Source organism: Pagrus major, chromosome 13 (genome assembly GCF_040436345.1).
Source record: "Pagrus major chromosome 13, Pma_NU_1.0".
NCBI lineage: Eukaryota > Metazoa > Chordata > Actinopteri > Spariformes > Sparidae > Pagrus > Pagrus major.
Window position 1 is genome coordinate 4,293,629 of NC_133227.1, and position 17,336 is coordinate 4,310,964.

General features: G+C 40.6%; 1 protein-coding gene across 1 annotated transcript; it reads left to right on the plus strand.

Annotated features, from left to right (window-relative positions):
- The first annotated feature begins 200 nt into the window (after positions 1–200).
- On the plus strand, positions 201–13,963 carry scn4bb (sodium channel, voltage-gated, type IV, beta b). Its single transcript, XM_073479856.1, has 8 exons — positions 201–272; positions 1,422–1,485; positions 3,342–3,476; positions 3,751–4,042; positions 10,550–10,713; positions 10,816–11,035; positions 13,176–13,305; positions 13,426–13,963. The coding sequence occupies exons 4-8, from the start codon at positions 3,958–3,960 to the stop codon at positions 13,520–13,522; spliced, it is 696 nt and encodes a 231-aa protein (XP_073335957.1). The 5' UTR covers positions 201–272; positions 1,422–1,485; positions 3,342–3,476; positions 3,751–3,957; the 3' UTR covers positions 13,523–13,963.
- The last annotated feature ends 3,373 nt before the right edge of the window (positions 13,964–17,336 follow it).

Below are 17,336 nucleotides of genomic sequence, written 5' to 3' on the forward strand. Positions count from 1 at the left end.
ATAGATATTCTATAAACATCCTGTGTTTTTCTCATTTTATTTTTTAAACATCACCGGTTAGTTATCTTTAAACATATTATATGTAACTTCTGCCACTAGGGGGCTCTCTATCAAAACATCAGAAAAGTGAATTTATCTTCACTCCACTTTATCAACCTGACTGCAGCGGCTATCCGCAGAGATGACCTCCGTTTTCGGGTGTTTATGCTCTGTAATATTGACTGATGACAGGAGCTGGAGGGGAAATGTACTTTACTCCATGAACTTCTCTGGTGAGTAGGCTATTGTATTCACAAAGAGTTGTCCTGAATTTAACCACACAGACAAGTACTGTTGCAGCGGCGACCTAATGAAACACACCTTAGCTGGAGTAAACTTGTGGATTTCTCTGGGTTTGAACATTGTAGGAAACATTTGGGATACTGTAAGTACACAACTCAACAAATTGTGTAATGAAAGTTTAGATGTATTTAGACATTTAAATGCAGAATTAATACATATATCTTTAAGTGAAACCTGAATGAGGCTAGCTCTTTAGCTAAATGCTCCATGTTCACCAGCTAGTTGTCAGCTGTGCACAGTGGGTTTTTAAAAGTTTTATAGGCGCCTTAAACATTATTTGAGACTCAGAGGTAAAATGAGACTTTTTGACAGAAAAAAAATAGAGAAAAGTAAAAATGAAAGCAAAGTTGTTTTTCTTTCCTGCCACATACGCTCTTTCATCTCAGACCCCCCGAGCCCCATGTGACATCAGGCCCTCCCTACACTTAATTTTTTAATGATAGAGTGGTTTACATTTGTATTTTCATGATTGCACAGATGTTTACTGTCTGCTGAGGGTGCGAACATTTCTTTGGGGGAACCAACATTTAAATCAGGTATTTCACTACAATCATGGCCTCACTGTTTTCTTATATAAAATCATCTATACATAATATAATCACAGAGACCATTTTTTCAGTTGAAAGAGTACTTTTATTTTTTATACTTTACATTTAGCTGAAGAACATTTTTCTGTACCTCCACTTGAATGCAGTGATTTCACCTGGAATTGAGCTTTTTTACAGCGTTGTACTGGTCTCCCTCCTGAAGTGAAAGGTCTGAGTTTCTTCCACACTTTCTGTTTTCATTGTGTGAGCACTAGTATTGCTCGAACTCATTAATGTACGGTCAGATGTGAGATGTGTGTCCTTGTCTCTTTCCTTTGGAGCAGCACACATTTTGCTGCAGTAAGAGCAAATGAACCATCTGTGCTTTTAAAATCTGAGGCTGCTTAAATCTTGAACCATAATCATAAATATCTGTACAGTACACACCATGTGTGAATATGACTGTTCCCTGTGTAGTCCTGCACAGGTCCTGCAGCAGCATCCGGTCTTTCTGCAGCAATCTGCTGTTGTGTTTTTTTCTTCTTATTGCAGTTCTGGAAGAGTTCCCACTACTGCTGCATTGATACTCCAGTGGAGGGGCCTGGAGAGGAGAGTGGTGAGCCCGCAGCCCGGCCACATTATCTCTCACTTAGAGCTCCACACCCGTCAAAACCACCCTGTACTCCGCCTCACACCACACTTCACCTGCCTCATTATGGAGCCCTGAACCTCATTAGTGTTTGTAATCCTTTGACTAACAGGTTACAGTCTGAGGCTGTTTAATCAAAGACAGGATGGATTAACTTTGTTCACTCAACATCCTGCATCAAACATTAGACTTTAATTTGGATATTGCGATGTGCCTGTATTATATATATACAATATATATTTTTTGACTGCAAAAGACATCTGAATTAGACATATTTCACATTATATTACACGTGACAGGCACTATAAACTTTAAATGAGCTACTCAAGAAAAAGATGCATTCCTGCAGTGTCTGCATATGTACGTAATAACCCACTACATTAATAATAGATCGCAGTGTTAAGTACTTGCCAAGTAAGTAAAGTACACTAAACACTTATGAGGCACATACCTGCATCTGTGTTTTGTAAATTTCAGTCACAGTCCTGTAAGGTCGCAAACATTACCTTACCTTCTTCTCCTGGAAAATAAATACCAGTTCTGTAAGCAGAGAAAACACAAGCAGGAGGAGGTGAAGTCCAAAATGGATGTGCAGCTGTCCTCTTGTCCTCTGCCTGTGCAACTGTACCTTACCTCAGATGGCACGCTCTGTCACATGATCTCAGTTGCATCCTTGTTAGCACTCACAGTTCTCCTTTGCTCCAATTAACCTCTTACCAACCACATTTCTCTACCAATAAGCCGTTATTGCTGCGCAGTCACCTTCTATTTACAGTAATGCTCCGTGAAACAGTTTTTAATGGATGGAGTTTGAAAGGCACATAGTCTTAATGCAACATTAGTCGGATCCAGAATTGACTAATCAAATCTGAAAACTGACCTATGCGCTTCCTGCAGCGAATACTGCAGACACATGATATTGGTCCGATGGTGTTGACTGATGTGTTAATACATTTATGGGAAGGGAGAGGTGCGGCCCTGTTGTGAAAAATGACTGCACACGCCGCCTCGAATGAGAGTAATGAACTCCTCATGATATACAAGATAGTTTGACCTTCTAAGACATTGAATGGGACACACATGCACACCATGCGGGTGGCTGTGGATGTTGGGGCAATATGAGTCCGGGCAGGAGGAAAGGAGGAGAGGAAAAAGAAAATAAAAGAAGGTAAAAGCTTTCAAAGTCACATTGCAGTTAAAAAAAAACAGACATTTTAACAGCGACTGCACTGTTTTCCCTTCCCTACTTCTGTGATTCTTGATCCCTGGATGGTGACGTTATCAGTGACAGGACACGTCTCTTTATGAATGGAGCATTCTGATATGGGACTGTGCGTCTGGCCCAGCTCTGGGGCTGCATTACACAACCTCCTCCTCCTCAACCTGCACTGCAGAACTTTTCTCTGATCTTCACAAACACTCTGACAAAAGTGCCTGAGTCTGCATACACGCCCCGAGTCAGGAGATGGGGAGGGAGGCTGAGGGAGGGGGGCAGGGAGAGGAGGAGTGAATGGGGGGTGATGGAGGAGAGAAAGAGAACAAGAGGGATACGGCGGCAGGTGAGGGAGGGGAGAGGGAGAGAGGGAGAGAGAGGGAGAGAGAGAGAGAGAGAGAGATGGCATGCAGCCAAACGGAGAGGACGGGGAAAAGTTGTGAGGTAGCCAGAGGGACGGGCAGGGAGAAGCTTCACTGGGGTCTCTGCTAAGGAGGAATGAGAGCCTCTCCTCCTGTCCGTCTGTCTCTCTGCGTCCCTGTCTGTCTCTCCCTCTCCTCTCTAATTGTCTCTCATCCCGGCTGCCGCTGCAATGTGGCTGTCTCTGCAGTGAAAGTGCTGGCTGGCGGATTCTCCTTGAGTGAACCCTGACTGTGCGCAGTGAGCGTTGGCCGCTCCGCCGCTGTCCTGTCCACACTGACTCAGCTGTGCCGGCCTGTGAGTGAACAGCAGCTGCAGAGAGCAGGTAGGCATGACAAAACTTGAACTGTACTCAGCATCGTGTAATGTCTTTTCCTTCAGCTTTAGCTCTGAAACATTCAGACAGAGAGATATAGTGTGTGTATGAGGACACATGCATGCAGAAAACATGCAATCTGTGCAAAAATGTAACTTTTTACTGCACTGCCTGTGCTTTTATAGTGACTCACTGTCCCTATTTTAATATTACGATTGATTCACTTTTCCCTCCTTCTCTGTGTTTCCTCTGCCCTCTGTCTAACCTACAGTCTCGTCCACAGGAGTGCTGGCAGGCAGGCTCACCACCCCCTGGGACCACTGTAGGTGCAACATTGGGACGTGCCTTGTTTTGGGGTCCAGACACCCGGCTTCCACATTTAATCCAGCGTAGCAGAGAGGCCGAGTTGTGCTAAAGGATTTTCTACCAGCCATCCCAAGCCTGGGCTGGATCCTGTAGCAGCGTCTGTTTTGGAGCACATCTGGCTGCGATGGAGGTCCAGTGGGTTGGGGTTGAACCCCCGAGGCTGGGCCCTCCACACACAGTCGTTGGCCTGATATTCTCCGTACTGCTCGGTAACGTCTATATTTCACTTTACGTCATCTCCCTTTGGCCCATGTGCACACTTCCTTCCCATCTCTCTTTTTTGAAAACTTCGTATTTGGTTTTTTTTCCTCTTACTCCTTGTGCTTGTGCCAATATCAGCATGTTTTTGTGCGGTGATGCAGAGCAGTGATGCTGTGGCTTTTCAAGATCTGACATTGACCTTCATCTGCTTCTGACCTAGGTGCTGCAATTACATTTATGTTGTCAGTACACATGGTTTAGAAGAAGGTTTTTGGTTTAGTGACAAGACTAGTTTGTGTTTCATCAGATGAGCAAATTGTGCCACTGGTTCTGCCTGAAAGGAAACACAGAAAGGACAAGACGATGAACGTTGTTTAAAAAAAAAATGTGGTAGTTTGGAATAAAGTCTTTGGCTGCCAGATTTTAAAATGTTGCTACAATTAAACAGCTTGGTGTTATCTGTGACCCATAGTGGTTTGGATTAGGATTGTATGTCCACAAAAGGAAATGTCAGCAAAATAGAGTGGCCCATCTACTGGAAAAGCTGTGTCAGACTATAAGCACTTTAGATGAGGCCCTGTCATTCACAGTGTATCGTGCAGGACAGGATGTGTATCTGCAGTACCACAGCAGCAGGGTCACCCAGACGATTATTTTAATTAATTTCATCCGTTGATAATTTTCTCGATTTTGCCCAGGATGACGATGATGACCCAAGTCATAGAGGAGTAAAGAAACCTGAAAATATTCACATGTAAGAAGCTGGAATCAGAGAAATTTGAGTTTTTTGTCTTAAAACATTGCTCAAACTGATTAAATGATTATCAAAATAGGTTGTGATTAATTTAATAGCTAATAATTCATTGATTAATCGTTGCAGCTCTCGTCCGGTAAACCATCAAATTCTCAACAATGATTGATTACTTTTGCAGTGGTTTTTCAGTAACGGGTATCCCAATCTGACATTGCTTTCAGTAGATTCAAAATCAGATCTGAGGCTGACGGAGGCGGTAGCCTCTTATTATCTGGGTTGTGGTGTATCAGGTGTGGATAATGTATTCTGTATGCCTGAACAGACATCTCCATCAGAGTGTTTCCTTAACTTCGTTAAAGAAATGCACCTGAAAAATCCTCCCATTAGAATCAAATTTCAGCCATAGCTGACAGTTTTCCATCCTGCAATTAACAATCAGTTCATTTTGAGTCAAACACAGCTGTCACTATTGTTCCTACATTCATTGCTTACACTTTACACTATATGAGCACCAGTGGAGCTATAGTGCAGCAAACACGTATTAAGAAGTTGAACCTTCATGAGACTAGGCTCTAAAACTCCCTTCAAGCATTCACAGTCTAGTAATTGATTATTAATTATTCTGAATCAGTTTTAAATATTCATGATTTCTCTCTCCCTCCATTTACACACATGAACAGATGTGCGAGTGGATCTGTGTTGCCAGGTAAATGCTTTAATATTGTTATTTCAGGACCAGAATGGCTGTTTCTTGCTCACAGGTATTGTCTTTATTTAGACTGAAGAAGAAACATGTCTGGTACACACAACAAACACCGCATAGTAGACTAGCAGGTGCAGGATGCCAAGTAACACAGAGAACGATGCTACAGCAGCCGCAAAGAATCTTAGCATCATCATTTAATTATGTTTTAATTATTTCTGTGTAAACATTTTTATTGAGAGAGGACTCTATATGCACAAGTTATTCTGTAAATAGCATTAGACTCTGTTTGTTATCTTGTCCAAAGGTGGATGATGATGGTTGCCAGATGCCAGGCATTAAATAAGTTCACTGGATCACTTATAATATATCTAATCCTCTCCACCTCAACAGTGTTGACAAGGTCATTAAAGGGGCACTGTGTAGTTTTGGAAAAGAAATTCAAATTTAGAATCTTAATATTTACAATATTAATGAGGTATGTTTGTTTAGGCATTAAAAAATCAATCAATGAAGATATTTCTCCCAAAACTACATAGTGCATCTTTAAGCCACATTTAACAGGCTGGTTAGTTTGTGTAATCATGTACAATGATGGGAAATCAGGCTCAGATGTATTAAAGCTATTCATGGCAACAGTGAGATAGTGACTGTGAGTGCACTAAAGGAGGTTTGTATCTTTGAATGTAGCTATTGATCGTGCGTCTCTGCATTCTGTAAGGTACGGCCAGTATAAAACATAATGTAAAAAAAACAACAGTGTTGACGATTTGTCAAAGTCGTCTCTGTACTGTGTTACCGAGATATCTACTTAGCATGCTAACCAGCTAGCCCCTGTCTTATAATATCACTTTGTAACGCAAGAGGCGACAGTCTGGTAGCCCCCCTCGCTTCAGCTGGGAGATGTAAAAGTGTCAAATTTGCTACTTAGTCTCAGAAGTAAACAAAATTTACTCAAAAAACATCAAGAAAGAAGATATTTTTACACATATTTTGCTTTCTAAACAGAAAAATACCACAGTGCACCCTCTTAATTCAAGTTTCTCTCTTGAACCGAACTAAGGCGAGCTTAATTGCCTCGTTAACTCCTCCTAAAACACACTTCATCAAACCACACCATCAACAAATTAAACTTACCAAAGCCCTCTTGATTTGTCTTTTCACAATCACCTCGGGTTTGGTTGAAATAAATCCTCAAGTCACAGAGTAAGATGTGAAATTATTCCAGCTCTACACGCTGTTTTTCTCCCACTGCTGATGGCCGACTCTCTCTCACTCCTCTGCTGCTTCATGCCTCATCCTGTCCCTGCATGCCATGTCTTCTTACCCCCGGAGTCATAAGTCCTGATTGGAGCTGCTGTAAATAGCCTCTAGACTGTATCTCCTGAGGTTGTGGTGCATGCTGACTCCTGTCAGCTATCAGGGCCACTTAGCTCCACAGAGCTACATGCTAACGTCTGCTAGTTGCTACGGCAAAGAGTGTAATAAGCAACAGTAAGCAGTTTTGCTGGCCCCTATAGATTTGAAGCTACTTTCAAATTCTGGCTATTTCTTACAAATTACTCCTTTAAGAGACATCTTATGTTGTTTTACGACATTCCCACCATTGAAACTGCAGTGGCTCTGCAGTATGTCTCCTCTCACCCCTTTGAATTAGACTAATTCTTGTCCTGTCTTAACCTAAAATGTAAAAAATCACAGTTTTAAAACCAAAAATGAAATCTGCTGGATATATCAGCCGTTATTAGCTCACTGCAGATATACTGTATCTGTCTTGGTGTAAATGTCGGCTGATAAGTATCAAGAAATTGCAGTAGGCCTACAGAACTGAGAGCGCACTGACAAGTTTATATTATGTGTTTATATTTTAAAAGCATTATTATCGTATTTTACTACTATTAAACTACCGAGTTTAGCATTTCAGTTGGAGACTCAGGCTATATATATGTTTTGTTGTTTGGATATACTACATATTTTTAAAGGGATGTGTAGAGCATATTTTGTATTCATCAAATAAACTCTTGTCCTAAGGTTGACATATATAGGCTGGAAACTGGAGCATCACTGTCCTACTTTTATTTGAAACTTTATCTTTCAAAACAAAACTGTAATTGGAAACCTGAATAAGAAATTCAGAAAAGACACAATGGGCGGTAAACTACAGATTCAAGGGAGAGTAATATTTGAATGTTGTCGTAGACTTTATCATGTTACACTTGTTTTGTTCTTCAGTAACTGCAGCAAAAACAAACAGGGACGCCCTAAAAACAACAACAACAGGGTCATCTTATGGAAAACAAAGTCGTGAGGAGACACAGAGGGATGAAAAGGGAATATTGCAAAATATTTTAAATGTTGTTCAAAAAAAGGCCCGAGTGACACTAAAAATGTGAATGAGACAGGACCCCTCCTGCAGTTGCTCTCTCCTCACTGTTTCTATTACCTTTTCTGCAAGCTCACTGTGCTGCATTGGACCAGCTGAGGAAAAGATTGGAGGGAGTGAGTTTGCGAGATAGCAAGAGTGAGAAGAGAATGAATCAATAACATCCCCACATACTGTATGCCCTCCTTTGCTGTGTGAAGCCCTGTCTGTTTGGTCTTAGTCCTGTTTGCTGCAGTGGTGCATGTCAGATGTTGACCTTGACCATGTTATGAGCAAAGCGTAACACTTTGTCCGTGAGACAGAGGGCAGATATCACAGCAACGTTGAAAGTTGACAGTGTCGAAAATGTTGCAGCTGCAGCAATGGATCATATGCAGGTGTGTCAGTGTGATATTTTCTCTCTATAACCTCTGCATCTGTGCACTAGTTCTGCGCCTCGTGAGCATGTAGTTTACACCTCACACACTAGATGGAAGCATTACGCACAAGGCGCTTTAATGGTGTTAAAGAGGAAGAGGACAGGCCAACAGTACAGTCTGTCATTGATCTGCTTTTCTCTTTTCTACCTGTGACCTTGACACATGTCTGATCACAAAACTGAGCAGCCAGATGAGAAGGCTGAATACCTGCTCTGTCTGAAAAAAGAGGAGGAGGAAAACAATAAAAAAAGATGTGCCAGTTTTACTGACCCATCTGCGTCTTCGATTGCTGGAAGTAAGATTGAATCACTGCAACTTCCTGATGCTGTCTGACTGAGGTCCCTGGTGTACAGTTACACGTTTCACATGGGCGCAGCAGATTTCATCCTCTTATTTACAGTAATGTCACAGCAAGGACTTTCTGGTGTCATGTTACTGAGGGTTGGACCAGTCAGGTGGCAGATATAGACATATAATGTACATATGTAATAATGTGCTCTTAAAGGTACAATATGTAAGAATTGAAAAGCATGAAAACCTCCCCACGGTGTCCAAAGCTCATGTGCTATTGGTGTAAACAACAGCAAAACTCAGTCCGGACCGCTAGCTGCACCGCTAACTGAGCTAACTAGCTAATGGCAGCTACAGTTAGCAGCAGTTAATGGTAACTCGGTTGATATGCTGTGTATTCGTACGTATTGTTCCTTTAAAATTGTAGAAGTTGAACTTACATATAAACACTTACATACGAGAGTGTGTTTGATATGTAGTGTATGTTTACTAAATTGTTTAAAAGTTTTTAATATTTGGGGGATTTGATTAGATAAATGATGCACAACATTTTACTATACATTAGTCAAAGTACAGAACCAGACAGCATGTGCACTGAAGTGTTTTTAGTCTTGTATTCCAGCTTTCTGGGGTTTATGAGGCAGATTTGCTGTCACCATCCATGAACTTGTACTCATTGTCATTGTTCACTTGTTTTGTGAGTCCAAGGAGCTTGTGCACAAAGTCTGAAGCTTTAAATTACCTTCACCAAAGAGGTTATGTTTTCACCCGTGTCCGTTTGTTTGTTGGTTGGTTTGTCAGCAGGATTACACAAAAAACCACTGAATGGATTAGCATGACACCTGGATGGAGGGTCTTGGCCCAAAATAGACCCCTTTGACTTTTGGTGTTGATCCGGATAAATGGACGGATCCAATATTTTTCTTCTCACTTACTTTAACATTGCGTTTTTCAACATTTTTGTTAATTTCTCAGTGGATATTGCATGGATCTTGACAAATACATCAGGCATATTTAGGTGGCTGATATCTGTGAGTGAGTAATGAAGGGGACTGTTTTGCCTTGGCAGAGGTATGCGCTCTACTGAGTGCTATTCTAGTTTGGAGTGAGTTCAAGTGCAGATAGTTGATATTGTGTAGAGCATTGTCAATGTCTTATGTAGAAGGTCTTTCACAGAAAGAAAGAAATCGGTAGCCAATCACTCTACCAGCACAGAACTTAAAGACTTTTAAGGTTACAGGATTTATTCAACCATGACACTCATATTTATTGGTTGATGGTTTGGGTTGATGCATTAAATGTCAATTGGATGAATTATGATGTTTTATTGTTTAAGAATCTGGATACTGAATTAAAAGGAATGGTTTGACATTTTGGGAGCGTGCTTGTTTGCTTTTTTGCAGAGGGTTATACAGATTGGTACAGATATCTATCAGTAAAATACGGTGACACCCAGCTTAGCTTAGCATAAAAACTGAAAACAGGAAAACTAGAACTTCTGTCTGAAGATGACAAAAAAGACTATTTCTTGACCAGGAGCTGTTACATCCTGAAGTATTTGCTGGTTTTCTCAAAGTGATTACAAGTGGGAGTCACTGCTACCAGCCAAGAACTACCTGTAAAACAGTAGATTTTCATTTTTTTTTTACACTTTTTTACACAAAAATAAACAAACGAGATAGAATGCCCTAACTATTCAACTTGTGATGGTTAGTGAACTTTAGCTTCAGACTGAAACAGGCTAGCTGTTTTAAGTCTTTATGCTAAACTAAGCTATCTGGCCGCTGCCTGTAGATGTATATTTAACAAACGGATATGTGTGAGTTAGAGAGTTGTACTGATCCGTACTTACCCTTTGCGAGAAAACACATAAGCGAATTCTCCTAAATATTGAACTGTTCCCTTAAAGCAGACATTGTTGCTGCTGCACTGTAAAACTAATTCTTGTTGTGTTTTCTTTCTCAGGCATGTGGTCTTCTCAGGCCCTTGAGATGTCTGTGGGGAAGATTCCCTTCCTAGAGGCAGTGAATGGCAGCACAGTAATGTTGCCTTGCACGTACGCCAGCTGCATCGGCATCAAGAACCTCTACTTCAGCTGGCAGTTCAATGACAACGGCACCATGCAGAAGGTTAGAGCCTTCTGTTTGAGAGAAACATTCACCTTTTGGTAACTTGTAAGTGGTCGTTTTTGGATGATTGATTTATGATTGATTGCTTGTTGGTCCAATCAGGTGTGTGACTCAGTGATACTGCACGAGGGGGTGGTGCCACATGTGAGTATATATCGGGACCGGGTGGAGTTTGTGGGGAAAAACGATCACAACAACATCTCCATCTTGCTGTGGAACATCACCTTCGAGGACGGAGGCTACTACACTTGTTTTGGACGCAACCCCAAAGAGAAGGGCAGGAACCACAGTGCCGTCTTCCACCTCATTGTGGTGGACGAGTGTGAGTGGTCGAAGTCTGTGAGGGAGGGGTCTGATTTATGTTTATTGTCCTTTTATTATACAAATAAATGGGGGCAAAATGGTATTTTTATGATTGTTTAGTTATATATGCAGACATCATTTTTAAAAACTTGCCCAGATGATCATAAACCAAGCCATTATTCATATCTTCGAATAATTTTTTCGCCCCTTTCAGTAACTAAAATGAGCCCTATTGTGTGGAAGACACATCACTGTAGATATTACTGGTTTAACTATATGCCCTGACATACTGTAAATTGGCCAATCACAAATGTGGGACAGCTCATTGGGGCCTACTTCATGCCCCCATACTGTGCATACCGAATTGAAAATAAACTAGAACATGCATTCGTTTATATGTTGAAGATAAAATAAATCAGGCCACATATACACAGACAGTCCTGCTGAAGAAATACAAAGTCTGCTGGGAAAAAAAATGTCCCTTGCACAAGAAGGAAAATAAATCCTGGGGTGACAGTAAAAGATAAACTAAATATTTATCTTCATGATTAGTTAGTCTCCATCCTCACTAATCATTTTCTAGTTTTCAAGCATAAGGTGGTTATAATTAGTTATTCTTCATCACTGTAACAATCTTCAGTGCTGTTTTTAACAAGAAGGAAAGTGTCACTCCATATCTTGCTTGTACATGAACCCTAATAAGTCTCTCTGCAAAATTGGAACATCACAATTTCTGTAGGTCCCCATGAAACAGCTCGCAGTGAGCTTTTTGATTCCACATATTTACATGTTTCACGCGCAGGAACCGCCCATCATCCCACTCTCCCTGTGCAGGAGGTCGGCTATGATTTCGGGATGGAGGTTAAATTGTAAATGACTACTTGGTTACATTTTGATGATGTCTTTAAAATATGGTAGTTTTTTTAAAAACAGAATGCTATATGTTTTAGGGTAGATGCAGTGCAGCTGTAGTTTGTGCCAGTACTGTCTTTGTAAGGGTAATTTGATTAGACTAACTGTAAATGCTGAATAAGCAAAATGCATATTTGCACTGAAAATATTTTGAGATGTTTAAAGAGGCTCTGAGTAACAATTTGTATCGTTTTACATGTATGAATCACTGTTTTATTGGTCATATATGAGCAGATTGTCCTCGTCGGTCTCTCTGTTGCCTGAACAAGCCTGTGGACGATTTGTTTATGTTGTTTAACGCTGCTGGACTGTAGATTTCTTTGTGAAGGACTCAGGTTGGATTTCACTAAACAGTCCAAAGGATGTGACTTTATGCACGTACTTGAGTGCCTCGTCTCAGTGCCTCTCTCCACTGGCTTTAAGCACCACACAGAAGCTCCACAGAGTCCCTTTAAGGAGAAAAAAATATATTTATGAAATATTTTGTGGCTGCGTCCATTTTTTTTTAGTATAAAGTACTTGCACTTGAGTATTTATTTATGTTCTGTGACTTTCTACTTCTACTCCACTACATTTTGGAAGTAAAATATTGTACTTTTACTGACTACATGTCTTTGATAACTTTAGTTACTAGTTACTTTGCAGATTGCATGCTGTATCAGAGCCATGGTGGCGCATTTTAAATTAATTCATTTAATCGGTAATCAGATTAAAATAAATAATAATCAGAAAATGCTGAATTACAACACTAGTAAGTAATTCAAAAGTAATCTCTTTTTTTGCAATCCAATGGATACAATACTAATAACAAAAATTATCATTCAAATTTTATTCAGAAAATACATGTCAAAGTAACCTAACTCAACCATGCTGACAAGGGAATAAAGAAAATTCACCACATATTACTAAAATGGTTCTGGGAAAGTACAAGCAGTAGCTTTAAAACATCTAAAGGACCAAATATCACAAGATATGAGCTCCCTATTATTTTTCGTACATTTTAACTCAATATTCTGGTGTGTCAGGTATTGAGGAGATGGCTGCAGTTGTGGCCAGACTCTAATCTGTTGTCCAGGTACCAACTTGTCTCAATTAAAAGGCATTTTAACAGCTCAAAAGGCAGCCAGGGCTCTCTGACATGATATATAAATGTCCATTTTTCTGGAACCTCTGCTGTAACTGTTTGTATGTTTCCATCATCATCATCCCTCTGGTCATTTTGTTGTTGTTGTTGTTGTTGTCTGTAGTGAGGGTGGTGGACAACACGCTGGCCACCATCATAGCCTCATGTGTGGGCGGAGGCATCGCATTGCTAATGGGCTTCATGTTGCTCAAGAACTTCACTCTCTTTGTTCTTATGAAGCTTGAGGAGAAAAAGTGAGTTTTCACGACCACCTGAGTATTTATCAGCAATGTAACCATCTCTAACTGCTGAAATGAAGCAAGTTCTTTGAGCTGCTGTGATTTAACTTGAACTTCTTCTTTTTTCCACTGCAGTAAGGAGTGCCTTGTAACTTCATCAGGGATCGACAACACAGAAAATGGCCTCTCAGGATCCAAAGCTGATTCAAAACCGACACCAAAAAAGAAATGAGAAAGCGCATGTATATATAACCTTATGAGTACTCACATTTATGTACCTACTTTGCATATATTTGTATATGCACATGTGTTTGCGCACATGCAAATTCATTATATTCAAGTTGGGATCTTAAAGCTCTGCCTGGCTGTGGCCTTTAAAGGGGAAACATACACACGTGGACTCAGTGATACCACATGTGCATGAGTAGTAACTGCAGATGATATACAACTCAATTGTTATTTAAAATGTGCACACAATTAGTTAACATCTAACGTGTAATTTGACCTACCAGAGACACTTTAGCTTGATTTATTCAGGATTAACACTTATTTCATGTATATTTACTTCCCACTTCCCACCAGGTTCTCCATATAGCCCATCAGTTGACTCATTACCTGAAAAACATATTTAAGTGTTATCTTTATTTTGTGTGTGTTTAGAGGAGCAAGCCAAAGGGAGCCACATCTGTGTCATTTGACAAGGAAACCTAGTGTGCACTTTAACTTCACGAAGATGGTTCACAGAGCCTGGAAATCAAGCCACAGTAGGGATGAAAAGTATAGGTTATACGACAGGGTGGAAGAAGGCACCTACAAGGTTTAATTCAACTGGCTCTGTATGATTTGAACATGATGGTGTTAATGAACCCAAGGGAGCCAGATAATCAGTGAAGTTTTTTTTAATCACAAAACTGGAAGATGATGGGGCAGAGAGAAACGGATCCAGGGAGGGTTTCGAGGTTGCTTGACTGAAGTTGGGTCCCAGGCAGAGTGGCAAGAATAGTGAACAAGCAGCAGGCTTGACAGGTGAGGAGGATAAGGCAGGGCCAGAGTCAGGGGAGGCAGGACTAGGAGGAAACGTAAAACAGGGTTACTCGCTGGCACAGTGTTGAATAGCAAAATATATTGAACGTGGCTGCACTGGCAGGGTGGAGATCACTGAGCAGAGTATTTGAGGAAGTCTTTGTTATGGTGATGAGGTGCAGCTGGTGACGCCTCCCTGACTCCGGCACACCTGCAGACAATCGTTCACACCAAGGAGAAAGAGAGAGAGTGCTGCTCCAAGGTAGACCGAAGGTTAAGATGAGACAACAGATAATGTTCTCGGAGAAGATGCAACAGGTCATTTTAATCATTCCTGGTGGCGAAGTCATCGTCTGATTCTGATTCACTGAACAAGTCCACTGAATTTTAACCTGTCCTCCAACATTGTTTTCTCTGATTTTGTTTAAGTACTTTGATTCTTAGATAATGCTTTAAATACACCATGGAGCACCAAAGAAGGTACACTAATGCATTTTAAGAAAGACTGCCATGTAGACATGCATGCTAATTTCTGATCAGTAAGCTAAGAGTCTCTGGTGGATGGTTTTCTTTTTAAAATCATGAGATAGAAACCAAATTAAGTGCACATATTACTAACTTATGGGGATGCTTGTGTGAATTTGTGTGTACAGTTGATCAAACTGTGTGTGGGGGTTAATCAAAACAGTTGTATATCACTTCTGCAACATTGTGCACTGTTTAAAGTGCTTTGTAAAGCCATGTTATATGAGTAACTGTCTGTGGCCACAGCCAGAGCAGATACACATTTGAAACTTTGACTGTTTTTCATCTAAAGTTAGAACAAAAAATACTTTTTTATTTAAGTGCTCGAGACAGGGAATAATGCAATGTAGCTACAGCTGGGCTGAATCCCTCTTTAACATACAGCAAATTCAGAGTCAAGTCAAGATACAACAGCAGTTCAATCCCACAAATCTACTGATACATTTGAAGCTACTTCCATTTAACACCTAGAGTTTGTTGTCTGATTTATTCAAACAATTTAGAAACAATGGGTGATTAAAGTATTATTAACATAAATGTATGGAAGCCCTGAGAGGCGAGAACATAAATTCTGGTGGTCCATTCTCTAAATTTGATCCGAATTGTTGAATGCTTACAAAAAACGTACGCTAGTTACGCCAAGCACCGGAAGTATCACCCATACTTCTTTCCCCAGTAACCTTGTCTACAATGTAGTAGTGCGCTTCACCATCTTGTGGCCAAAATTTACATTACAACAACCAACACTGAGAAAAATGAACATGGAAAAACAAAATGTTCGAAAACTTTTTGCCAGGATGATTAAAAGATATCCTTTAAAAAAAAAAATCCCGACTGTTTCAGAGAGGAATAAAAAGATTAAAGAACTTTGAAAGATTATCCTGTCAAAACCTTGTAGGGGATTACCTGAATTTGTATTTCTTACCTGCCTCTCAGGGCTTCCGTACTAATGGTATTGACAGAATATTGTGGGATTCAGCCCAGCTCTTCACCCTCTACCCATCTTTGCTTGATATAAAACACAGGTGCCTGTTAGTGCTTCTATGCTCCTCTGCCAGCGAGGACAACTACATACTGCAAAACAGATGATAAAACTCAGCAAACAGTAATAGTACAACAAGCTTCTGAGCTGAAATGATAGACAATCCCCTGAAACAATCCCCCCACCCCTTTAGAAAATGAATGACCCTCTGATGATGCTGCTTTTAAGACAAATAACCAATGCATTTTAAGCATGTGCAACATGGGCCAGATTTTAGACACAATGCTAGAAAACAGAAATACATACTTTTTGGAAAAAAACATGTTCTAATATACTAACGCTAGTAGCGTCAGCTCTGAGGTTAAGTGTAAATCCCATTCTATGCCATGCTAATTTCATCGTGCTAACCCTGGCTAAGGCTTAGCACTATTTGGTGATGTTGCCCCGGATACTGTATGCCTGGATTAGACTCAACATATCCACACTGCTTAGTGTCTGCCTCTTCATGGGAACGGCTCGTTTTTCCTGACAAACACATTCAGCCAGTGTTTTCCTCTTTGCTATAAATAATCTTTACCTGCTGCCCTGCAGTGACAAAGATAAACCTGGTTGTCCTGCCCATGCATACAGTAAACAACCCATAGATTCATGGTTTAAATGATCATGGACGGGCTGAGTAGGGGGGCTGTAGTTCAAGTATAACTCTGTTCAAGCAGGAAATAAGTGATGCTCTCAGTGGAGCCCAGTGACTGTGCCAAACAGGGATGACTCCAGCTGAGCATCACATTAGGAGATGAATGTATCTGTATCAACTGCATTACAATATACATCTGTTTCACATCTAAGACGCTGAATGTCTGGCTTTAAAAAGAAATACCTCTGGAGAGTGGGACAGATGTGTGGATAACACTGTGTCAGGTCAGATATAAACGTACCTCCCAAGTCACAACAGGTGTTGACTGATCGTACTGTACGGTAACGTGTGAATGTCCGGCTGTTTTCTGAAACTCACTGTTACGTTAATAATAATGTGCCTCCACATTAAAGTGACTCCAGTCTTTAGTCACTGGCTTGAAGCAATATAATAAATGGGGTGTGTTGGGCAAGATGTATATTTTTGTTGTATGTATAATCCAAACCAGTGTCGGTTTGTCACATTGATCATCCGAGTGAGATGAGAAGAAACCAAACAGCCCGCACGAGGAAATAGCCAGGTGATTCTTTAAGGTCTCATGTAATGTGAAGTAGTGGGACAGCGCAAGATGGCAAGATATCAATCTTAAAGAAATAGTTTGTCATTTGGGGAAATTTGCTTAATTGCTTTCTTGCCGAAGGTTAGATGACAGGATTGATACCACTGTCATGTCTGTCTGATATATATGAAGGTACAGCCATTAGCTTGTTAGCTTAGCCTAGCACAAAGATTGGCAACCCTGGTTCCGTACAATTGAAACAAAATCCGCCCACCCACACCTCTAAAGCTGGAGTCTCTGCTAGTTTAATGACAGTTGCACAG